Source organism: Epinephelus lanceolatus, chromosome 21 (assembly GCF_041903045.1).
Source record: "Epinephelus lanceolatus isolate andai-2023 chromosome 21, ASM4190304v1, whole genome shotgun sequence".
Lineage (NCBI taxonomy): Eukaryota > Metazoa > Chordata > Actinopteri > Perciformes > Serranidae > Epinephelus > Epinephelus lanceolatus.
The window spans coordinates 37,591,108-37,616,771 of NC_135754.1; the positions used below are offsets into that span (position 1 = coordinate 37,591,108).

At 41.0% G+C, this 25,664-nt stretch overlaps 2 protein-coding genes across 2 annotated transcripts; one reads left to right on the forward strand and one right to left on the reverse strand.

The window, feature by feature from the left end:
* Window positions 1–1,546: 1,546 nt before the first annotated feature.
* Window positions 1,547–7,506, reverse strand: pde6gb (phosphodiesterase 6G, cGMP-specific, rod, gamma, paralog b). The gene is made up of 4 exons (XM_033611446.2): window positions 7,367–7,506; window positions 3,209–3,432; window positions 3,083–3,123; window positions 1,547–2,997 (listed from the first exon to the last, which is right to left on the reverse strand). Exons 2-4 carry the CDS (start codon window positions 3,352–3,354, stop codon window positions 2,921–2,923), a joined length of 264 nt encoding a protein of 87 aa, XP_033467337.1. The 5' UTR covers window positions 3,355–3,432; window positions 7,367–7,506; the 3' UTR covers window positions 1,547–2,920.
* An 11,565-nt stretch (window positions 7,507–19,071) lies between these two features.
* On the forward strand, window positions 19,072–25,246 carry LOC117263142 (neoverrucotoxin subunit beta-like). Its single transcript, XM_078163703.1, is given in 5 exon segments — window positions 19,072–19,258; window positions 20,742–20,838; window positions 22,048–22,799; window positions 22,801–23,512; window positions 23,630–25,246. Coding segments are annotated over 4 exon segments (2,118 nt in total). The 5' UTR covers window positions 19,072–19,258; window positions 20,742–20,750; the 3' UTR covers window positions 24,196–25,246.
* Window positions 25,247–25,664: the final 418 nt, after the last annotated feature.

Genomic DNA, 25,664 nt, shown 5'->3' on the forward strand with positions numbered 1-25,664 from the left:
CCAGGGCCCGTCATAATCTCGCGCACTGGGGCCCGTTGTAACTACCTTACACCACTGTTTCCATTTATAGTGTCCTGTGTGTGGTGTGCAGTGTGTCTCAAGGGAGCATGGAGGGACAGGTGAATGAGTTCACACCTCTCCCTACAGTCGTAGCATTTAGAGGCAGACCAGACATTAACACAATGATGTCAAATATTCAGCGTTAGTAATAAATAACACTACTTTACTTTCTTGAATAGAACAAAGTGACATCTATTTCAGGGTTATTGAGAGGAGTTATGTTTATAATTTTAAGTAAAAATTTCCCTTTTCCTATTATATTTACTATGTATGAAATGGGTTGCAGTAAATAAATAAAATATTGTAATGCAAATTGATGTTGTTAGTAACCTAATATAGTGGCAGAGCATATTATTATTTTATCCATCCATTCATCTTCTAACTGCTTCATCCTCTTGAGGGTCGCGGGGGGGCTGGAGCCTATCCCAGCTGACACTGGGCGAGAGGCAGGGTTCACCCTGGACAGGTCACCAGACTATCACAGGGCTGACACATAGAGACAGACAACCATTCACACTCACATTCACACCTACGGACAATTTAGAGTCACCAGTTAACTTGCATGTCTTTGGACTGTGGGAGGAAGCTGGAGCACCTGGAGGAAACCCACGCTGACACAGGGAGAACAAACTCCGTACAGAAGGGCTCCCACACCCGGGATCGAACCGGCAACCCTCTTGCTGTGGGGTGACAGTGCTAACCACCACACCACCGTGCCGCCCCTATATTATATTATATTATATTATATTATATTATATTATATTTGCCACTTACCGTTTTTGTTGTTGTTTGTTGTGATTTATCCAAAATGTGTTTTTCTGCTCTTGAAGGCTGATTTCAGTCACAGGTATTTTATTCTATTTTATTCTATTTTATTTTACATTACTTTATCTTGTTTTATTTTATTTAATTTTATCTGGTTTTATTTCATTTTATTTTATTTTACTTTGGTTTATGTTATGACCTGTCTACCCTGTTTCACTTGTAAATATGTCAAGATACTGAAAATAGAAACTCTCAAAAAGTTGTTTTATTGATACTTTCTGTAGATGTATAGATTTTTAAAACATTTCTACAGGTGAGTCTTTTTAATGACTTGCAGAACTCAGTCTGAAAATTGTAAAATCTTGACTTAACTAATGCTCAACACTGTATACTTTTACTTGCTTGATCTTAAGCAGGTTGATGGTTATCTTGTTTTATTTTATTTTATTTTGGTTTATTTTTTAAGGACTGTCAAATTTATATTTCCATATTGCAAGTCATATTTTTACTCTCAGAGATCTCATCATCCAACCCTACTTTTGATGAAATAATCAACCCAATATGTTGTTTATATGTATGCATACTTGTATACATGTGTGTGTAGACTGTACATATGCACGGTGCACCTTTTTTTTGTTTTTAAACTTAAAGACCAAAATAAAGATGAATATCAAACTGCAGATTCATAATCTAAATAACAACTAAATAATCCCCATTTTTATTTTCCTATTTTTATGCTTTATTTTTTTCCCCAAATCCTGTAGAGAGGACAGAGCTCCATTACACACATTACTCTTCAGATCTGGGTGTGAACTGAAACATCCATCCCACTCATCCCTCGTTACTACAGTGCAATCATTGTAAACATCATTTAGAAAGAAAAATCCTCAGTTTTATATCATCAGAGCAAAGTTAGACACTTCTTTCTCACTGTCCTCTTGATTTGAATATATATGTTTCGAAAGATGGTACAAGTTGAAACGTTAAATACAACTGAAGGTGTGTATGCGTCGATCAAATCTACAACAGATTTGTAACACTGAACATGAACAGAATGAAGGATCAGTGACGAGGACGATGGAGATGAAATGATGAAGTGAAAAAGATGATGGATGAAACAGCTGAGATCTTAAAAACACAGATATAAACACACAGGGCACAGAGAGCTACACATGATATACATGTTTTCACACACATTAAAATGATACAAGGGAGATATACAAATAGAAAGATGTGAAACTAATGTTTACACAAGCAAACACAAAGATGGAAGATACTGTTCCTCTTCAGCTACGGTGTGAGTGTGAGCAAATGAACGAAACACACTACTGCCCATTTATTCTCTTCTCAATTAGTTTTTCTGAAAACACATCTACATGCATCAGACCTCCACATGTTATGAAAACAAAGATGGTAGAATGATGAAGATTTAAGTGTCCTGGGCGAGATGGGTGCAGTTAAATGTTGGTGAGAACAGAGGGAGAAGAGGGATATCTGATGATGACTGGTTATCCCACTGAAAGGTTACGCTCAGCAATGGCAAGCTGGTGTCCGGTCTCTACAGAATTTAGGTTTTGTATTTTATATGTTCGATATTGATGGACAAGCCTCTGAGATGGTGAAAGAGGCGCCGAAGCACGTGAAGCGGGAACCCACCCGCTTCACGGGTTTGTCACTTAACTCAATTTGAGGCTGCCTTGCTTGCGTAAGTTTCATGTTTTGTCCGTGAGAAGAAGAGAGAGGAAGACGGAAAGAAGAAGAAAAAACTAGGAGAACAGTGAGAGAAGAGAAGAGGACGCTGGCAGTTTAGAGAAACAGTGCAGATCTAGAGACGATGTCAGAATAAATCAACAGATCCTAAACATGAGCAGATGTTGCGTGTGAACTGCAGAAGAAGAATCCTGAGAAAGAGGACAGAAAGTTTTTTTTTTGTTGTTGATTCTTTTCCTGTTTTTCCATTTTTTTGTGTTTGTTACAGTCTGTTATGTTGGAATAGTTCCATTTGAAGTTAGGAGATGGAGCCTGAGGCAGATGGTTTGAAGAGTATGAAGGTGGCCTGTAATCCTCAGGGGACTGCAGGAAGGTGCAGGAGGGCTCAGATGATGCCGTATTTGGCCAGCTCATTCAGCTCCAGGTGATTAAAGGCCTCCCATGGGCAAATGACAGTGATGTCTATGGAAAAACACAGAGACATGAGGTCATTTGGGCCCCTGCAGATCAAAGAAACTGATATGAGATGCATTTAAATTAAACTCACCTGTGCCTAAGCCCTCCATTCCAGGGATATCATCACCAAAACTGCAAAGAAAAACCAAACACACACCGTAAGATGACGTTATCTCTAAACCTCTAAAGAAAAAAATGTTCATCGTTCGAGGCGTACCCCTGGATTCCCTTCTTCGGAGGCTTGCTCTTGAACTGGCGGGTCTGCCTCTGCTTGAACTTGGGTGGTCCCTTGCGTGGGGTGGCGGGGCCTCCGGTGACACGGGTGGCCGACTTGATCTCAGGTTTTGGTGGCTCAAGGTTCATTCTGAGTAGTTATGGTACGTGTGTGCGGGCTGCTGGCTTTAGAGACACCTCTCTGAAGTGTAGTCGTCCTGATGATAGCTTTTCATTTTGGAGAGGAGGACGGAAAAATTCAGATAAGTCTTCCAAACCAATTATTGCTTAGAAAATATAACCGCTAATTTCACTCCTGAAAAATAAAGGTACTAGCTAGAACCATACAGGGTTCTTCAGCTTGTCCCTATTGGAGAACCTTTCTTGGCTCCTGGTAAAACCCTCGCTAAAGGTCCCACCTGGAACTCTTCCTTATACCACTTTACCACCAATGTGAAACAGGTGCCATTTTCATGCACCTAATTTTGTTCAGAGCATCTCAAACAAAAATAAATTTGTTCGGAACCCAAAAAGTTGGTGACCAGCTAGAACCTGGAGCCAAAAATATCCTATAATTTATCATAGTAATCAAAGCGATCCACATCTTGGTTATGACCTTTTACTTCAGTTGTAGATTGTGCAACACACTCCACTGATGACACATCCTTGATTACAATGGTTCTGCTAAAAAGTAGTTGAAACACTGACTGGTTCACTAACTAGCACCAAGGCTCCAACAATCCTAATAGAACCGGTTCAAGAACCAGAGCCAATTTGGTGGAAAAGGTTTAACAGAGGGTTCTACCTAGACCTCAACATAAAGGGTTGTACCTAGAACCATCCCAGAATTCCCTGGGATACCTTTCCCACCAAATTAGCCCTGGTTCTTGAACCGGTTCTGTTCAGGATTCTTGGACCTTTGTTGCTATTTAGAGAACCTGCCTGTGTTCCCCAAGTTATTAAAGATATTTGTTTTTATCCAAAAAACAAACACTGACCAAAGATTGACGACAACAAGACATAAAAGACTATTATGGGCAAGACAATGACATGTTGACTGATGTCATTACGGTTCGCCCTTCAGATCAAGAAAGCTGGGAAGCAACTTTTCGGATTCTGAACCAATTCATTTTTTGTCAAGATGCTCCAAAAGGTTCAAAACTAGGTGCAGGAACCAGAATGGAACCTGTTCCATGTTGGTTGAAAATAGTTATGAGAGGTTCTACGGAGAACCCTTCAATGGTGGAAGCTGCTCTTGGGCACTGTTCGCATGTATATCTATGAAACGCAATGCACCAGAATTTGTATATAACCCACATAATCAAGACAGCTGTGATCATGTGACCAATGCGCTGATGGTAGCAAAGAAGGAAGTAGTATGACGAGAGGAAGTTTGTGTAAGAAGGCATTTTGAGTGGAAGATAGGTCAAACCAACACAGGACTTTCCCCCAGGGGACTGGTATTCCTGTCTCAAGTGAACTTTGAGTTATTTTAAGGTACCTTGTCACTTTGTGACCCCCAAATATGATCGTAATCCTAAATATTACCTATGTATCTTTACCTTAAGTGCGAGACTTGCCAACGGCATTCATGGGGGGCTAATTTGTTAGATATCATATGAACCTTTGTCAGAGGATATGTTGAGTAGTTGATTAGTCCCACCCACACCCTCTCTGAGAGTTCTATCCAGAACCTTTCCACCTTCTAAGAGTGCTAAGAATCCTTTACATTCCAAGAGATTCGTCCAGAACCAAACCAGGTCGATACTAAGATACTATCTGACTTTACTGACCACTATCTGACTTTACTGACCACGCTCAGTAATCATGGTTTTAGTTCAACAGGTTAGCCCGGGCCAAGGAAACCATGCCTGGCAGACTTGGGCTTCAGGGGGCTTCCAAAGGGGCTTATGCAATCCAGTGCGACCCACAACACTTATATTCAACAATCCCGTTTTTTAGGGGGTGGAGATTCCAGAAATCACTACTGCTACAGCATTCACTATTCCAGTGGTGCGGTAGGGTTGGAAACGGAAACCAAAAAAAGAAAAAAATAGCTAATTTCGGCAGACCATCTGGCATTGTTTTGCATGAAATGATGGTAAAGATATCAGTGATGGCAGAACACAAGTAAGATGAATTAATTTAGGGGATTCAAGATACATCTACATTTGAAATACCATTTGAAACATGGGTCAACATTTGAATATTTGAGGGAGAGGATCTTTCAACAATCCCTGACGAACCATTGCCTCAAAACAGGGTTCCCCTGGAGCAAACGTTTCTGGGGAGAACCTCAGCATCTCAGGGAGAACCCTTATTTGTAAGAGTGTGTCACCTCTGTCTGACATTACAGACCTTAATCCTCTTACAGATCTGACAAGCACCAGGCAGGATTTACACTCATATTTCCCAGTGATTCAATGTCTGAGATGGACTACCTTGTTCTGTGGGGATGACCCAATTTCCCATAATCCCTGGCTCAAGTTAATAAGTACTCCTCCTCTCTCTGTTTCAAGCCACCGTTCAAATGTAATCTCGTTAGAGCAAGGACAACATGGCAGAAATGCTGAGCACGCTCTGAAGGTCTAATGATCAATCCGTCCCAATGACAATAACCGTCCCGAATAAGTCTTTTTAAACAGTTGACTGTACAGTGTGCAGTGTGCTGAGGCTTTATATCAATGTACAGATGTTTGCTGGTGTTTATGTTGTCTGTCAGTGGTTGGTTTGTCATCATCTGGCCTTTTCATATTCAGTGAATAACAATTTATCTTAAAATATCTTTAATGGTCTAGAAATAAGATTGTGTATTATACTGTGGATTGAAAACACTTTGCATCTGTTATGTTAACACTGTCTGCAGCACCAATTATCAAAAACATTGTACTTCACAATTGTTTGATCAGATGGTTTTAACCAAGGGAACGTTTTTGTACAGCTGCTTGTTCGGACAACATTTGATATTTGAGGATTTCGTCCTCTCTTAAATGACAAAAAGTGTTTTGTAGAAACATGTTTCTGTTCCACCGAGCTTCAGATCAGCTCTGTTCCTGCTTTTAAATCTCATCTCAAAACTTACTTTCACAGAAAGACTCTTCCTAACGGCTGAGAAACTACACCACTGTGTTTTCGAACTCAACGTTTTTTAATGACCATCATTATTTTGTTTTACTTAATTTTACTTTTTTCTCATTGTGTTCCTTTCTTGCGAGAAATGTGTCCTTGATATTACTTATATTTTGTATTTTCTTACTTTGGAAAGCACTTGATTCTTTTGGCTCTGCAAATAAGTAAATTTCTCAAAGTAAGGTGAAAAGAAAAAAAATGTGCCAAAACTCATCATCCTATGCTGTGGTTCCCAACTGGTGGGTCGCGGTCCAAAAGTGGGTCACAGGTTCATTCTGATGTGAAACATATCATGTTTGTAAAAAACACAATTTAGTTTTGAAGTGCAGTTAATTTCCAGGACAAGCTTTTATCTTGAAGTGCAGTTTCCTGCTGTAGAGTGAGTGACATGGCCAAACGCAAGCACAACACTGAATGTATTAAACTGTGTGGACCTTGAACTAATAACGTAGGAAAAATGTGGACCCCGTGGCCGGACCAGTTGGGACTAATGAACTCGAGTATTAAAACATTTAAAACAACAGCAGCTTTAGTTTTACCTGATGAAACATAATGCATTCACTTACGATATCAATATTTGCCTGCTTTTTCTTTTTCAAAGAAATTATGATTTTAGAATTCTGAGAAAAGTTTTCATGGAAGGAAAATTCTGCTTCTGTTTTTCTGAATAAACAAGATTGTAATGTCTTTAATTCAGAAAAACAAGAGCCGAATTATTTTTGAGTGACTTCATTCTGCTTCCATATTTACCAAATCCAAAGAAACCCTGCAGCACAACTGAATAATGAATCTTCCACAACGGTACAAGAACCAAGAACCCGTGTCCTCAGCTTCATCTTAATTTGTTCATCTCCATCTTTTGAGTTCAGGTCAGCTCAAAAAGTAATAATTGCAGAGTCCATAAATATCCATTGACTTCCATGCAGCTCCACAATCAGTTATTTCTGTCTCTCACTTCGTTTACTACCACTACTACGCAGGTGTCTTAATAAGTTAGAGTTCATGTTGGTGATGTAGAGGAGGGTGTACTCACCGGCTGCTGGGTGAAGGACAGCCAGACGAGTGGGTGTTGGCGCAGCACTGGTCAGTCTGGGTTTGCTGTGAGGGCCAGCCGGGGTTTAGGGTCCCTCTTATATGCTGAGCCCTGCAGCAGATTATGGACGTGTCACCTCCCTGCTGTAATGTCAACAGTTCATACGTATCTAGTTTGGGTTGAGGAGGGTGAGGGTGCAAACTCCATTTTTGTAACGTCATGTTGTGATATTGTGTCTGGATTTGTAGAATCATTTTAGATGTGAGTCAGATTTCAAAGACTTAGTGAGGATTCTGTGTGATGACTATAATAACACAATAAACACAATTAACTTCAGACACTTTCGTCATTTATGCAGCTTTGATAATAAGCAGTATTTGTGATCAAATAAGACACATTTCATACACAAAATGTTTCACATAATGCATGAAAAACCAAAAAACTAAGATTTAAACTGTTGATTTATATCTTGTTTGCTCTGTCTGAGATATTTAAAGTGTTATATGGGCCTGCTGTTACGCCTGTCTGAGGAAAATACAGGAAACACTAAGCAACACTAATCAAATTACTGATTTAAGACAATCGGATACATAAGATAATAAGTCTGGAATATGTTGATGCAGATTATGGATGCAGCAGGAAGCTTCCTGAAAGGCCCAGTGGGTCTTTCCCTCTTTGTTATGCAATCGTCTCACCATCTGCTTCGAAACCTTTCAATCCTCCACCCTGCAGGAGTCTCTGACATCATCTTAATGTACTTTTCAGAGTAATTCCCTGCAGTGAGTGCTCCAACACCAGCCTCAACGCCTGTAAACAACGTGTTGAGGTGATACTGGACACTGAACGCATCCCACAAAACAGAGATTGATCACTATACTAAAATCATGTGGATATTCCCACAGAGCCCTTTTGCCTTGAAGAAATACTCCAGAGTGTTTGTAGTGAACTTTCATAAATTTGGATATTTACAAAAGAAAGATACAAAAAGGATGCTTAAGATGAATCTATTAATACCGTAAAACTTCAGTTAAAACCTCAGTTCCTTTACTAGCCCAGTGTGGCTACACATTTTGACAAATTGTAGGTGTGACTGTGAGTGTGAATGGTTGTCTGTCTCTATGTGTCAGCCCTGTGATAGTCTGGTGACCTGTCCAGGGTGAACCCTGCCTCTCACCCAGTGTCAGCTGGGATAGGCTCCAGTTTGCCAGTCCAATAGACACCCACCCACCTCATTGTACACCATAAATGAGTGAATGATCATTACCATCTGACAGGCAAAAGGGTTCAAATCTGTGCAAGATCGATATGGTATTTCTATAATGTAGAAATGCCCCATTAACTGATTTTTATGTCAGCTGCCAATGAAGAGGAAACATTAGTCAACAGAACATCACAGAGTAATGACATTTAAAGATGTGTATCAATGATGCAAAACTTTAAAGGGACAGTTCAGATGTTTTGAAGTGGGGTTGTATGAGAAACTTATCCATAGTCAGTCAGTACGTTTCCATGCACAGTTAAGGCCCTGTATAGACGACAACAGTTTCGGAAAAGTCTGTCCTTTGCATTTTAAAAAACTTCTGCGTTTATATGACGACGTTATTGAAACGATCTCTGTTCACACGGAGCCGCAAAATCTACTGGAAACGCTATGCACACTAGGCCAATGGGTGGCAGTGTAAATTTGCAAAGCAACACCACAGCATGACACCATGCGCCTGCGCTGAAGCGCCTTCCTCTACAACACAGTGATTACAAACCAAAACAAAGACACAATGGCGAAAGCATGCACAGATAACTTTGTCTGGATGGACGACGAGGTGCAGTTGCTACAGTAACAGATCTACACTTCACTTCAAATCAACAGGGTGAGCAGCACAAACAGAGCTCGGCATTGTTGTTGTGATGGTCGGCGTGACTAGTGACTGGAACCGTAATGCGCATGTGCGAAAAGTCTCCGTTTTCAGAGGAACTGCATATTGCAAGTTAACATGACAACGGAGACGCTGCCGTTTCCAAAAAGTTGCACTCTGGAACCCGTTTTCAAATCGTTGCGTTTTCAGGCACCCAAAACGCCACTGTCGCATAAATGATCGGCCAAAATGCAACTAAAGTTTACCGTTTTCAGTTGAAATCGTTGTCGTATAAACAGGACCTAAGTGGAGCTGCAGTTCCAGCTGGACGAGGACATCTAACTGGCCTACTGTCCTTGTCCCAGTATACAAGCACGGAAGGGGAATCCATTTATTGAGCCAAGTATGTCCAACTCCTCTACGATAGGTGGAGATATGCCCCCTTTCAGCTTGTTAGTATTGGACCTTTTTCCTGTTGACCTATTACGTCACAGACCAAACTTCTTCTGATATGTTTTTACTGCAATTCAACTTCCAAGTCAAAACCCGGGGCGGAAACTGTGGAGCATGCTCAGAGCGCCTGGGCCAGTTTGGGTTAGACTGACTGTATACATGCAGGAGTCACATTATCTGGGTGGGTTAGTCCAACTTTGAGAAACTCAATTTAGTACGATTTCAGTCACACTAACATGTTTACATGGATTTTAAAAGTGCAGCTTTGTCATATATCAGTTCAGAAAGGGACCCAAATGCAGAGCAGTCAGCAGGTGGAGTTGGAGCAAAAGGTGAGCTTTTATGGAGCTAATAAAAAATATCCAGTACAGGCAGGTAACTGAATGTCCAAAAGAAGGAAGAGGAACCAAAACCAGCAGGGATAACATGATGAACACAGGGAAGAAACCCAAAACTGAACACGAGACACCAGGCAGGAAACAGACCAGGGAACAACACCATGAACACAGATGAACTGACAAGGAACAAAGTGAAACACACAGGTATATACACACAGAAAACTAATCACAAGAACGAGACACAGCTGGAGGAGGTGGACACGGACCAAAGGAGGGAAATGGGGATTTGCTGACAATAAGGGTGTGGTGGGGAACACTAGGGTGGAGCAAACAAGACTCATACAGAACAGGTGTGAAGGGAAGACTCTGAGAACAGGGAAGGACTAACGAGACAGGTGTGATGGAAACAGGCGGGAAAACACACAAAGACAGGAAGTAAAACCAGACATGACACATGAGGAGAGAATCTACAAAATAAAACAGCAAACACATTACACATGAAAGAATAACATGAAACAAGGAAGAACACAAACAGAAAATGCCAAAACGAAGTCCAGGAATTATAAACAAAAACCAGGATCATGACCGGATTTAGTCGGACTAACATAATAAATCAAATTTCTCTTAAGTCATGTTAGGGCCGTTTCATAGTCGACGCAAAGGCATGCAGACGCGAACGCATCAAGACGCATTGAGACACATTAGCTGCCATGATGCGTGCTTGTGTCTCAAAATGTGTTGTCCATTCTTTTGATACGCGACGCAGTGATGCGTGTAATACCATGCGTTGATAACAATAATAATGGGTGATAATGCAATCGATGTACTTGAAATGAACCACTTTTTGTTATTCACAGAAGAAGCAGGTATGAAATATGGCGGGCGATGAGAAAAAACTTTGCAAACTCATACAGGCACACCAACATTTATATGACAGTTCTAGTGCCCTGCACTCTAATAAGTTAGCAGTGCTAGCTAGCTACAGCAGTACTAGCTACCCGGAATGTACTGGTGACTCTGCTACCCCCTATTGTGCAAGCGATGTATTGCATTTCAAGTGTCGCCAACGTCGCTTGCGTTCAGTGTGTTGACTATGAAAGGAAGGGCGTTGCTCATGTTGCGTGCGTCGACTATGAAGCAGCACAAACCGACAGAGGAGCTGTTAACAGCTTAAGTTGTCCATCTATGTTCTCGTCACAGCCGCCAGACTCCATTGACAAAAATAGAAATTTTCTAGCTGGCTGAACACAGGAGCTGCTGGTCTACCTCTGCATCAATCAGTTAGGTAGTGTTTGGTGTTTTAAAGGGTTCGCTCAAATTCACCGAAATCACACAAAGAGACAAACAAACTAACTGACTTAGGCAGCAGTAGACCAGCAGCTCCTGTGTTCAGAGATGTTCAGTGATGCTTACTGTTTTTCTCAATGGAGTCTGGCTTTGAAGAGAGTGATGTAACTGCTTCATTTTCCTGTTTGAAATTATTGTCTGACTGCAGGTTAAGGCGGTAAAAAAATTATAAATATAGCGTACACTTAAACTGATATTGATTTTTTTTAGGTGGCTAAAATACGTTCTGCTGCTGCCCGGTCTCACTCTGAGATCGTCGAAATCCAGTGCTTGGGCAGTGACTTACTGCATCAGACACTGACTAAAAAAGACGTCCTTTTACATCTGCATGTTACGCAGCTGGTCGCCATTCCATTTGGGGAAACAAGAACAAGAACTAATGTTAAGGTGGCGAAAGTCTGAGTTGGATGGATGGGTCCAACAAACACTGACCTTCACCCAGGAGAGCAGTGTTTGCATCCTGTAAAGCCAAACCCTGTTCTTTTCTCCTAAACCCAACCACGTGTTGGCTGTTAAAGGGAAAAAAAACTGTTTGTGTTGTTGTACTGACGCAGTGCTTTTATTTTGAAAGAGAATGAATGCAAACTGTACATTTCCTGTGAAAACAGAAGTGTATTTTGAAAACAGACAATGCATGTAACAGGCTGAAGTTGACACGGCCGCCCAGAACGTCAACAACCAACACACCCAGGGTACCTTGGACGTCATATGTGGACGTGGAAAGTCCATGACCAAACGTGGACATGTGACGAGGTCACAGTGAGGATGTGTTGCCCATCGACAGCAGCTTCTGTGGTGGTACTTGGTACTTCTCCAGACTGGGGGTGTAATTTTCACTCTGTGAGAATATCACACACTGGCATGACGCAAAGTGACACCTTGCAGCGTTGGCACCAGCCGTAATCTGTCTCCAGTGTTTCCATCACGTGGCGTCGTTGGGTGCAGCGTTCTGCATATGACCGTTAGTAATCCTCAGGTCAAAGAATAACTGTGTGTGGCTGGAGCTGCCCACCGTGTAATCACTATTACCAGACTACTGCTGACTAAGTGAGGAGAGATCAGGGTCACCGTCACCTCAGAAAGTGTGAGATGTTCAGACGCCAGGCTGGGTTCATCTCAGCTGACTGAAAGACGTCATTCGAATGACAGATCTGAACGTGCTGCTTCTTGTGTGACGCGATCCATCAGGGTGTTACCTCAGGTCTGTGAGAGGCCTCATTCATCCAGCAGAATCTCATTAATGTATACATTTGATTTTTATAAATACTGAATTACAAACTGCACATTCAGTCAGTCAGTGTTGAACTTGTTCACAGGTATTACTTCTGTTATTACTGGGTTCAAAACTTTGATCTCTTAAAGGCATCAAATTCGTGAATGATTCTGTCTTCAGTCAAGTATCCTGTTTGCAAATCATTTCAGTATTATGATTATTATTATTTTAGTACATAGAGTCTGACACACTTCAGACTGTTCCTGAAAACAAGCTGGTTGGGCTCGCTGGATAAATCCTCCCGATGATGGAATGAACATGTTAAGAGGATCAGATGAAACATTTTATCCTCATGAGAGCACACACACAGTTGTATGTCTATCTGGCGCTCCCTACTGGCCAACACAGAAACAGTTCTCCATGTTCTTGTCAGAACCTGCAGTATCATATTTGATTCTCACGTTTTCAAAATGATATCATGGTACAATAAATACACCATTTATAGCTTCAATACAGCAAATAAAATAACTGTAAATCAAATTTTAATCTGAGCATAACTTTCTCAAATTTGGTAAAATGAGGAGCTCAGTGAGTGTGTGTCACAACAATGAGGCAGCCATGTTGAATTTGATAAATTAGAGTCCTACTTCCTGCACTGTGCTGATGGTCCAGTAGAGAGCTGAGGGTTGGTCAGGTAATTATTGGTGGTGTTGATGACGTCTCAGAAACTCATGTTATCAAGTACAAATGAAGCTCAGTTGAAGTTCATTCAGGATGCTTCTCTCTCTCTCAGTTGAAGTCAGTTTAACAGGCTTTATTGGCAGGACATTAATATGTGTTGCAGAAACACAAAAACTATTCAAATGCAGTGAATGAAAAGTGATAACACATGTAACATTAGTCAACACAGCAAAATAGGTCAATACACTGGTGAGCAAAATACAAAACTATATGTACAGTATGTACGTTTATGAGTATACACATCTCATATGTGTTTACCTATAAACATGTTTTATGTTTGTGTGTGAAAACAAACAAACAAATATGATGTAGAGGAGTAAATCAAAAAAGAATACTGTGAGCTGTAAGAAGGAGATGAGCTGCGGCTCTTATGTGTGTGTGTGTGTGTGTGTGTGTGTGTGTGTGTAGCTTTATGTAATACATGTAATCCATACATACAATACACATAAAGCCTTTGATGTGTGGAAGTTAAAAGTTGCAGACGAAATCCTGAAGTTGGAAAAAGCCTCAATTTTTCACTCTTGTCATGCGGACGGGTTCATTTTGGCAATTTTTAAAGAACACACCTTCCAAACCAACATTTTCTTTAAAACTCACTAAAAGTTATCTCCAAAAATTATCACTGAAATGATCGACAAAATTTGGAAATTTGGCAAATTGTTGAAGGAATGTTTTCTTTAAAAGTCTGCAGTGAAATAAATACAAAATACAGCCATTTAAATGTATACGCCCCTCCTCTGAGCCAAAGTAAAAAACATGAGTTCCTCCTAAGTGCTTAAAAAATGATTTGACATGCCTCCCTCTTTCTGCAACAACCCCTTCTCTCTCATAGATGATGAACAATCCCTTAGAGTAACGGGTGAGGTAATGCATTGTGTCAATCAGGGTCCTCACAAGGATAGAAGTATGAGAATGTGTGTGTGTGTGTGTGTGTGTGTGTGTGTGTGTGTGTGTGTGTATGTGTGTGACAGAAAGTCAAAAGTTTAGAAATTTGCTTTATATCATGTTATAGTTGTAATGTTGGGTTCATGAAATGAAAACTACTGTAACAATTATTATTAAACGGTCCGAGTAAAATTCCTTCTCGTAAATACATCGAGCAAAATCTCTTCTGTCGCTGTTAGATCATGGTGCAAAGACCTGTTTGTCTCAGCAGTTCCTCAGAAACTGTTAAAATGCTGTGTTTGTTCCACAGATATGGTGATCAGGGGCCTGTATCACGAAGCGAGATCAACCTTTCCTGGGTTACCCAGACCTATCCTGGGTTGACTAACCCTGACAATGGCAATCAGGATAATCGGTATCACGACGCTGGATATCAACTCGGTAACTCAACCCAGGGTTGCTTTATCAAGAGCCCTGAACGCGCACGCAGCGGACCAATCACAATCGTGAGAGAAGCGCAGCGTCACTGAGCGTCCTCACAGAGCGCCGTATGTGAGGGGGAAAAGTATTTCTCATGTGAGGATCAGAGATTAATTCTGCTAAAATATGAGGAGGAGAAAAGCAACATTAGAGAAAAGGCCAACACCGTGGCAGCTGCAGGAGGAGGAAACATGCGTGGCAACGCATAACGGGATGAATAATGTTTAGTTTTAGTTTAGATTAGTTTATTTGCACATAATGTCAAAAACAGACAGTATAACATTTACAAGATCAAAAAAAGAAAAGTGCCGGAGAGGTTAGAAGCCACTAACAGCTTATCAAAGAAATTCCCCTGTCAAAACATCAATGAAATCACATGATAGAGAAGAAAAAAAACGGGTGAGGAAAGAAGAAATAGAGGAGGAGAGAGGGAAAAATCAAGACAAAACAAGGCAGCAAATAAAATGATGTGCAGGTTAAATGACTCATCACTGGTTCAAGTAGCTACAGTACCTGTACCTGTACATCTGACACTGATCACACCCTTGAATCCCATGAAATCAATGCTGCGCAGATGAACTGCGTGTATTACAATTATCGTCTAACATCATTGCGTCTGATAAATTGGTCTTCTTTGTCATAACGTTATATATGCTACAATAAAGCTTAAAGCTGACGTCACAATTAAATCATATCAACACCAAACTGATAGTCTGAATAAAATCATCCTGATATTGAGCTGTGTTAGAAATTAACAGCTGCGCAAAAATATAGCTAGTGTCCCTCTTTAAAAACAAAAAGGAAAATCCCTCAAACACCATGAAGTGTAGACATGATAGGCTACTTTCCACATTTCCAACAGCAAAGCTGTCAATTAGGCCCATTATCTTTAACAGGGATCATTTCCTCCAACAAAACAAAATGTTGGCACTAATTAATGGTGTTATTAAGTGTCTGCAAATGATCAGTTTCTTTCTTATGAAGGGGTGGGATGAAAGTTCCACTTCTTTCCACTCCTTTTTGAACAATCTTTTCATTGTCTGTTGTTGTTGCTTTCTTTTCTTTTTTAATGTTCAAAATAAACTTTCAAATCAAAATCAATCAAATGAATTAAACTTCCCGTCATGACTGGGCTGCATTTCTGTCAGCCATCAACAGCTGATTGGCCAGTGGGTGGTGCTTTTTATAGGATCAGATTCAACCCTGAACTTACCCTGCTCCGGAGCAGGATAGCCGTTCAGAGTAAGTTACCATGGTGATCTACCCCGATAAGAACTGAACCGGCTTCATGATACCGCAAACCCAGGGATAACCCTGAAGTTACCTCGCTAAGACATTAATCCTGCTTCGTGATACAGGCCCCAGGTGTGTCTTCATTTCTGTGGAAAAACTTCTGCTTTAAATGAATTACAATGGTCACCACTGCACCTGTCAGGTCAGAGAAGGTGAACATGTTCAAGTCCCTGGGCAGGTCCCTGGATTATCAGTTACTGAGGAATTATAAAACACTGGAAACAATTCAAGTTTTTGCTCCCAGCAGATGATCATGGGAACTTGATCTGCAACGGTGTTTGAGTGGGTGGAACATGTCAGGTGGTATCCACATGATGCCAGAACCAAAGGTTTACCAGCAGAGCAATGCACTGGAAAGATTAAACAATACTGCACAGATAACTGTTGACGTCCTGGGACATGACATGTCTTATCAGTTTCTTAGGAATTCCAAAAGCACTGGAAACAATCCAAGTTTTTGTTCCCAGCAGATGATCATGGGAACTTGATCTGCAACAATGTTTGAGTGGGTGGAACATGTCAGGTGGAACCTGTTTCCCAGCAGAACAATGCACTGGAACAACATGATCAAAGGTTTGAATGTTTTGGCTGATCCAAGTGGATTTGTCAACATTTCTGTGGATACATTTATGATGTTGTGTTGAAACAGTAACACTGCACCTGTCAGGTCAGAGGAGGTGAACACTGTGGGTTTCATCAGGTGGATATTTTGTCCCTGTATGAAGAAATCACACTTTAAACAGCACATAATGTCACATCACTCCCATCCTTTCATTTCTGTCATGGTTTATTTATTTGTTGAATTCATTCTTCATTCAACAAGAGAATGGGAAAGTTGAGGAATGGTCTAAAAACACCTGTTTGGAGCATTCAACAGGTAAACAGGTGAATTGGTAACAGATTAAAGTATCATGATTGGGTATTAAGGAGCATCCTGGAAACACTCAGTACCTGACCCAAAGTGGTGTGACCAGTCCATCATGGACATCGTGTGCTCCGGGACCATCCAGATTGTTACCAGTTCAAAGTTCAAAGCCAGCATCTGTGATGGAGTGGAGGTGCATCATGGGTATCTTCACATCTGTGAAGGCTCCATAAATGCTGAAAGGTACATACAGGTTTTGGGGCAACATATGCTGCCATCCAGACGAAGTCTTTTTCAGGGACGTCCCTGCTTATTCCAGCGAGCCAGTGAGACACATTGTGCACGTGTTCCAACAGCGTGGCTTCATAGTGACAGAGTGCAGGTACCAGACTGACCTGCCTGCAGTCCACACCTGTCTCCCACTGAACATGAGTGGAACATGATGAAGCACAAAATACGACAACATCAACCCCGGACTGTTGAGACACTGAAGGCGTAGCTCAAGCAAGAACAGAAAAAAAATGTACTTTCAAAACTTTAACTATTAGTGTCCTTGTACAATGTCCAAATGCACATCCAACTCCTGCAGCAAGACATCTTTCAGCAGTTAGAAATAAAATAAAATAAAAATACTGGAAACACTTAAAGTTTTTGCTCCCCCTGCAGATGAACCCAGGAACCTGTATGTAGGAATGTCAGAAATCTCAGAAATGGTCAAAAATCATACTGATTTTTTTTTTCATCAAATACATAATGGAATAACATTAAATATATGGTATGAACAATATGAAAAATTCCTTTTTTTTATATTTGTAAAAAAAGAAAGTAAATCTGCAACAATTCCCCTTGTAATAAAATTAACCAAAGGAAAAGTTACAACGCTAATCTAAAGGTTACGGGCGGATCAGGTGCGAGGTGTTTGAGATACGAAAAAGAGATTAATTAATTTTGCTTTATCACCCAAAACAAACTCATATTCTCACCCTTTGCGGTGTTAAAATATTCAGAATAAACGAAGATTAACGAATGAGTCACAATAAATTGAATCAATAATCAAACTTTAGTGAAAGGAAACAAATCATGTCCACGTCCGGATGGAGATAACACTTCAACAAAAAACGGCGTGGGCGCCGGTTCACCAAACAGGTAATCAAACACTTTTTCCACGTTATCAAAAATACACACTCTTCACAAAAATAACGAATTATCCCCCAGCAGTCAATCAAAGTCCCAGAAGCCGGCAAAAAAAGAAAACATATGTTAAAGGGGAGTCCGTTGGAGCGTAATGAAGCACCGCAGTTCACAAAAACAAACAAAGAACCACGCAACCTCACCACTCGTCCTGCTTGGCAGCAAAGTTGTGTCTTGAGGTAATCCACAAGGAACAAAAATAATCCGCTGTATTGGTTTGATCCTTTAGAGACGGGAAACTCCTCGCGCACCTCCAAACGCTGACTGCTCATTCCTCCCCATCATGCATCATTTCCCCCTTATATCAAGTTTTGGCATCAACATAATAACAATATTTCAGTCCATACCATACCCGTGTAGCCTACATATAAATGGCATCTGATAAATTCACCATACAGCATTAATAAATGTGACAGCGGAACATGAAAAATTATAAATCTTTCCCGTCACTAAATGCCTTGTGTAAGGTAGAACTATAGGCGACCTTTACAAATTTATTATCTTCGCATCACAACCTTTACCAGAACACAGTTCAACCATTTGGTTGAGTGTGGCTTTAGACAGTGAAAAATCATACTTTTGATTGTTTTTAAATGTCTAACAGGATGTGGTAAGTGATGACATTTTATATCCAAAAGGTCAAAGGTCGGCTTGACTGTGACATCATCATGTTTCAACGTCATATCTCAGGAGCAGAAGGGGAGACATTTGGTCAGATACTGAATTGGTGACTCTAATCTTGAAACTGTGCTGATCGTATAGATCTTCTGTGCTGCCAGGTTGAAGCGTCCATGTTTTCACTGACACGGACCTGTTTGTACCCAGTGGTTCAGTAGTTCAGGCTGTAGACAGCAAGTTTGTTGAAGGATGTATTTTCTTTTCCTTTGTATGTAAAGAATTATAAAACACATGGATTATGTGGATTCACATTTTTTATTTTAATGAATGTTGTGTTGTTTTGGGATGCCTGGGCTGCAGTCTCAGAACAGTTAAATATGTGTCCTCTAAAGTCTGTCAGAAGCGGGTGAAGGAAGCACTCTGCCTGTCTCATTATCTCCCTGTTCTACAGGCCTCAGGTCACGTGTTGAGGCGTGTCGTGGGAGGAGTCAATAGAAGAGAGTATCTGACAGTATATAAGTCACCTTTCAACATCACAGATCATCAGACTGGAAGCTCCAGCTGGAAGTCAACAAGACTCTCACACAACTCAGCTGATCTGCACAACTTCACCAGGTGAGGACAAACTGAGGGGCAGAGACAGAGGGAGACAAAGACAGATGTGTATTTAGACTTTTACTGAACTGAGGTGCAGGTTGTGAAGATCTTTGAAAGTGATGATATGGTGTTTGAAGTGGATACGCTGGGGAATGGGGAGCTGGTGGAGGTTACGAAGGATGGGGGTGATGTGGTCACAGGTTCAGGAGTGTGTGAGAAGACAAGCAGCTGAGTTCTCGATATATTGAAGTTTCTTGAGTGTTTTGGATGATAAGCCGTAGAGGAAGCTATTGCAGTAGCCGAGTCTGGAAGTGATGAATGCATGGGTTAGAGTCTGTGCAGCCAAAAAGGAGAGGGATGGATGGGTGATGTTCCTGAGATGGAAGAAGGCTGTTTTGGTGATGTGTTTGATGTGTTGGTCAAAGGAGAGTGTCTGGTCGAAGATGACACCAGGGTTATGGACATGGGGGGAGCAGAGCACAGTGGAGCCATCGATGGAGAGGGACAAGTTATGGGTGGGTTTGATGAGAGATTTGGGGCCAATGATGAGGACTTCTGATTTGTCACAGTTAAGTTTTAGGAAGCTGGTTTGCAGCCAGGATTTTATTTCGGTGATGCAGCTGGTGATGGTACAGTGAGTGGCAGGAGTGATGGCTTTGGTGGAGATGTGGAGCTGAATGTCATCAGCAAAGCAGTGAAACTAAAGTCCATAACGGCAGATTATGTGACCAAGGGAGAGAATGTACAGGATGAAGAGGAGGGGGCCGAGAACTGAACCTTGGGGAACACCTTGGCAGAGGGGAGCAGTGGGGGATTTGCAATTGTTTATGCTGATGAACAGGTGTCTGTCGGAGAGGTAGGAACTGAGCCAGGAGAGAGCAGTGCCGGTAATGTTAAGAGTGGTTTCAAGGCGGGAGAGAAGGATGGAATGGTTGATGGTGTTGAATGCTGCACTCAGGTCAAGCAGTATGAGTATGTTGAGCCAGTAGATAGGGAGGAGTTAATTATTGTTGTGATGAGCGGTGATAAAGTGGGAAGGCAGGCCTTGATAAGATGGGATGGGACAGGGCCCAGGGTGCAAGTGGCAGCTTTCATTCCCACCATAAGAACAGGTAAGTCTGTGAGGGAGATTGGGGTGAACTGAGAGAGAGATAGGCGGGTCAAAAAAGAGGTGTGAATAGTTGTCTGTCTATGTGTCAGCCCTGTGATATGCTGGTGACCTGTCCAGGGTGAACCCTGCCTCTCACCCAATGTTTGCTGGGATAGGCTAAGCGGTTACGGAAAATGAATGAATGAATGAATGAATGAACTCTGTAAAACTATCAGCATCAGACTGGTGTCTACAGAGAAATACTGCATTTCTAAGACTGTCGTTCTTTCTGTCTCTGATCTTTGTCGTCCTCACTGGAGGACAGTTGACTCCATGTTATAAACTCTCAACACATATGACAGAAGGGTGTAAATTAAGTACTGAGTGTTGTGTGGTTACTTTTCCCTACAGGTTGGAGAAATGGCCTCAGACATGACAGTTGCCGCTCTGGGTCGACCCTTTGGCCTAGGAATGCTCTATGATGCTCGCAGAGATGCACTGATCCCAGGTCAGTCTTGACTTAGACTATATATTTACCTGTCACAGCTCTGCTTACAGGAACTTTGAAATCATTTCATGAAGCACAAACATAATGTTAACCTCTTCAACATTTATACTCAATATAAAAAGAATTGGGAGATGCTTTGTAGTTCCATTTATCAGTTGATCTTTGGAAGACAGGATATTCATGTGGTATCAGTTCATATATCATCTTTCAATAAATAAAAAAATTGAATCATCTGTGTAGGTTGTGAGGGGCGTGGCCATTACAAAATGAAATTTTTCAGCCTTTATTATAGCGCCCCCTTCTGGCTGGATGATATCATGGGTATTTGCCAAAACATTTCTCAAGAAACTCATTGACCAGTCAACCGAGTGCAAGCAGCAGTGGTGGACAGGGCGGAGGCCAGATCCAGAATTTCTCAATAAGGAAGAGGAAATAGAGCCCCCCTTTTCAGAGGTTTTTTTTTTTTTTTGCACTTTTTATTGGAGAAAACCATGTTCGACAAAATATTAATCATAGGAGAGTATTTATTTTACATACTTTAAAGGAATACTTACACTACACAACAGTCATTTGTAAATCAGTTAGTCACACTGTGTGACCTTGAATTCATGAAGAAAACCTTGTTTTTCTCACATGCCTCCATCGAAAACAGTGAACGTAGTGATTTATTAGTTAATTTGGATCAATGTTGAACAAAAGCAGAACTAATTAAAAACATCCATTTACACAATCTTACACAACTCATACAGTGTAACCCAGATTTAATTTATCCAGTTTTATGCTCGAGACTTAACAAATAGGACTTCTAGCTAAAATAACTGAACTGATCTGTGCTCTCTTCAAAGCCTGACTCTAAAACCAAGGTTTTCTTTGGAGTGTTTATCCAGTCCTGAACACACGACTGGATAAGTGAGGTTGGGATTATTCTGCACGAGTTGTGGGACAGTTTGTAAACAGATGTTTTGATATTAGTTTTGTTGATGTTACATATGTTCCCTCAATCAATCAACAAATCAATATGTTTGCTGTTTTCGGTGGAGGCTTGTGAGAAAAACTAAGTTTTCTTCACAAATTCAAGGTCACACAGCACAACTAAGTGATTTACAAATGTTAATTTTGTGGGTAAAGTATTCCTTTAAAATGTATGTATGTGGAAGGAAAGTATTTTTCTGATTTTAACGGATGACTGATATTTTCCACTTTCTACAGGTATGACGTTGTGGGATAAGAAAACTCTACAAGAGAACACGGTTGAAAGATCCGAACATAGAAGTGCATTTAATATTTCTGCATCTGACTCCATTGACGAAAAGTCCTCTCTGCTGGATGTTAGCGCTTCTCTGAAGCTCAGTTTCTGCAGTGGACTGATTGAAGTCGGAGGATCTGCCAAGTATCTGAATGATGAGAAGAAATTCAAGAATCAGAGCAGAGTGACGTGTCAGTACAAAGCCACCACCAACTTCAAAGAGTTGTCACTGATTAACATCAGAACCATGGACCCCAAACAGAAAGATGTCATTAAGAAGAGCGGCGCAACACATGTGGTCACTGGGATCCAGTACGGGGCAAATGCTCTCTTTGTGTTTGACAGTGAGAAGTTAGAAGCCAGCAAGGTTCAGAACATCCAGGGCAGCATGCAGGCTGTGATAAAGAAGATCCCCTCAATTAGTATTGAGGCACAAGCTGAAATAAAGCTGAATGATGAAGAAAAGGAACTGACCAACAAATTCTCCTGCAAATACTTCGGAGACTTCATTCTTAAAAGCAACCCTACAACATTTGAAGAGGCGGTGAAGGTCTACGCTCAACTTCCACAGCTACTGGGAGGAAAAGGAGAGGATACTGTTCCACTGAAGGTCTGGCTGATGCCACTGAAGAATCTGGACACTGAAGCTGCTGAGTTGTCAAGAGAGCTCAGCAACGCACTAGTGAGGAGGGTGCAGGATGCTCTGGAAGATTTAAGGCGAAACAGGAATCAGATGCAATGATTCTCTGGAAGACAGAGTGGTAGAAAATTTCCCAGTCATTCGAGAAGAATTAAGCCATTTCCAAAAATTGTGCAGTCACTTTGCAACTAACCTCCAACAGAGCTTGGCGAAGAAACTTCCCTCCATCCGTGATGGTGAAGCAGATGAGAGCTCAGTAGAAGAACTCTTTGAAGACCGAGACAAGTCGCCATTCAGTCGTGAAAAACTGAGCAAGTGGCTGGATGACAAAGAGAGAGAAATCAACATCATCAGATCCTGTGTAGATATCATGGAGGGAATAAAGATTGTCCGAAATCAGTCAGAGCTGGACAGAGAGGTTCTTGCTCCAGGCGTAGAGAATGCTCTGTGCTTTGTTTTCACCTCCATGGAAAGAGGTGATACCTACCTGGATCTGATGGCCACCTACTTAAAGTCATCTACATTAGGAAGTACCAATGAAGAGCCATGGTACTTCTCAGAAGAGATTTACAGCAACATGAGAAAAAAAGCCAAAGCTTTCCGTGACTTTGCCAAAGCACAGAAGAACAACAACAGGTTGCGTTTTCTCATAGCAACCATAGCAAATGAGAAATACAAAGGGGCAACCATCTATCATTACAGGGAGGGCATCCTGGCCAGTGAAGACTTTACAAAGCCTGACCCCCCTGATGTGGAGACCATCACTGACAGAGAAGATTTGATCTGGTGTAAGTCTTTTTTTCATGCTTTTATTTTAAGGCCTTAAATATGCTGTACTTATAACTGTCTTCCAGAAACCTGTTTGACCTTCAGGATGACTAAATTTAATTTGGTCTCTCCTTCAGATGCCACTGATCTCACCCTGGACCCAAACACTGCAAACGGCTACCTCACTCTGTCTGAGGGAGGCAAGAAGGCAACATGTGGAGAATGGCAGTCATACCCTGCTCACCCAGAGAGGTTCGATAAACATGTTCAGGTGTTGTGCAAAGAGGGCTTAACTGGCCGCCATTACTGGGAGGTGCAGTGGAGTACTGACTCCCCAGAATCTGTTTATGTTGCTGTTGTATACAAGGGAATTGAAAGAAAAGCTGAAAGTTCAAGCAGCGAGTTTGGATATAATACCATCTCGTGGGCTGTTGGCCAGTACCGCGATTCATCTTATCACACTTTGAAGGCATATCATAATGGTTTGCAGTGGGAAACTGCTTTTCCCTCTGATGGCTGTGACAAAGTCGGGGTGTATCTGGACTGGCCTGCTGGCACTCTGTCCTACTACAGAGTCTCATCTAACACTCTGCGTCACCTCTACACCTTTCGCACCAAATTCACTGCGCCTGTTTACCCAGGCTTCTGGGCTTACCACAACTCCAACTATGCATACCTGAGTCCAGTTCAGCAGAAGCCATGACAAACACTTGTTAGATTGCTGGTCTGTCAGAAGGGACACAGGTTCATATTCAAAGTTTAAGAAGCAACCTAACATCCTATTTTAGCCTATACATCCCTCAAAAATAAAAAAAAATGCATTCAAACCCAGAGAGACCAGGAAAATCGATGATGTCATAAAGTGACTTTAAACATCATTTTCTATTTTTCAGTTCATGTTGATTCGATGCACAGCCTTCTTCTCAAACAGCTCCGTGCTTCACTTTCAGTTTTGCTTGGTACATCACACAACATGTTTTAACTGTTTTCATTTCTATTGTAATTCCTGATACTTAAAGATACAGAGCTTATATTGAATCACAGTTACTTTGTGAACACAAATATGTTGACGTAGAAACTCACAGCTCATGTAAAAGGAAAATGATTGACTTGTTTTGTTGAATTTATCATGTTGATTATGTTTGGACATAAGGTAGATAACACACCTGTTCTTTGATTTAGGATTTGTTCCTTTTCTTCTTAATGCGTAATATTTAAAGGGTTATCTTTTCTGGTTTGTGTTTTTCTGAGTCTTTACTTTAACCCTGACCTCAGGTTCGGTTTAAGACTTTACTGCTTGATGAGAGAGTTGCTGTTAACTCCATTTTGTTAGATGATAAGTACATTGCTGGTGTTTTTAAAGCTGTAGAAATCTGATTTGTCACGTGTTAGTTCATGTTGACTCAATGCACAGCCTTCTTCTTAGACTGTTTTGTTGCTTCACAGCTTCACAATCAGTTTAAACTTTAGTTGCTTGGTAGGTCACAGATATTTTTTGTTGTAACTTTATAATCTAACTCTTGGCACATAGATAGAGCCTTTATTGATACTCAGTTGCTTTGTCTCTTGAAATATAAACTCATAGCTCGTGTAAAAATTGCAGATCTTGTTTTGTTGGAGAGAGTCTCTGTTAACATCATTTAGTTGCAAACATTTCTGATGTGATGTCTGATTCCTGTAACACTGCAACACCTGTTGGATATGTTCACTGTCTTCTGAAGCAGAATATTCAATAAAGTGGAGACCTGACTTCACCACTGTGTGCTACTTTGTGTTTTCCTGCAGATTACAAAAGGTGACTTTACCAAAGGTTGTAAGCTTCATCATTTCTGACACATCAGCATCTTTTAATGCAAAGAACTCAACGATAGAACATGAACCTTTAGAGAACATTATATAACCTTCCGTCTTCACAGTATCATAAGGACACTGTGTTCCACTCTGAACATTGACGCTAGTTAGCCCAGCTTGCTAATGTTAGCACTGATTCTCACTAAGTGCTTTTTGTTCATGTTATCTCAACACCAGCTGAGTCAACGGCATCTTCTGAACACACAATGTTGTGTTCTTCACACATTATGCATGTTTCCCATGGGATCAGATGCCACACAGGACAAACTTTTGTCAGATGTTCTTGTAGCTTTAATTTCATTGTTAACAAAATTACAGCAG

Bases quoted from the DNA above. Each gene is read 5' to 3' on its own strand.
- pde6gb (XM_033611446.2), bottom strand. From the start codon at position 3,354: ATGAACCTTGAGCCACCAAAACCTGAGATCAAGTCGGCCACCCGTGTC. The intron at 3,124-3,208 runs GTACGCCTCGAA...TTTTCTTTGCAG, and splicing joins CCGAAGAAGGGAATCCAGGG to TTTTGGTGATGATATCCCTG. The intron at 2,998-3,082 runs GTGAGTTTAATT...GTTTTTCCATAG, and splicing joins AATGGAGGGCTTAGGCACAG to ACATCACTGTCATTTGCCCA.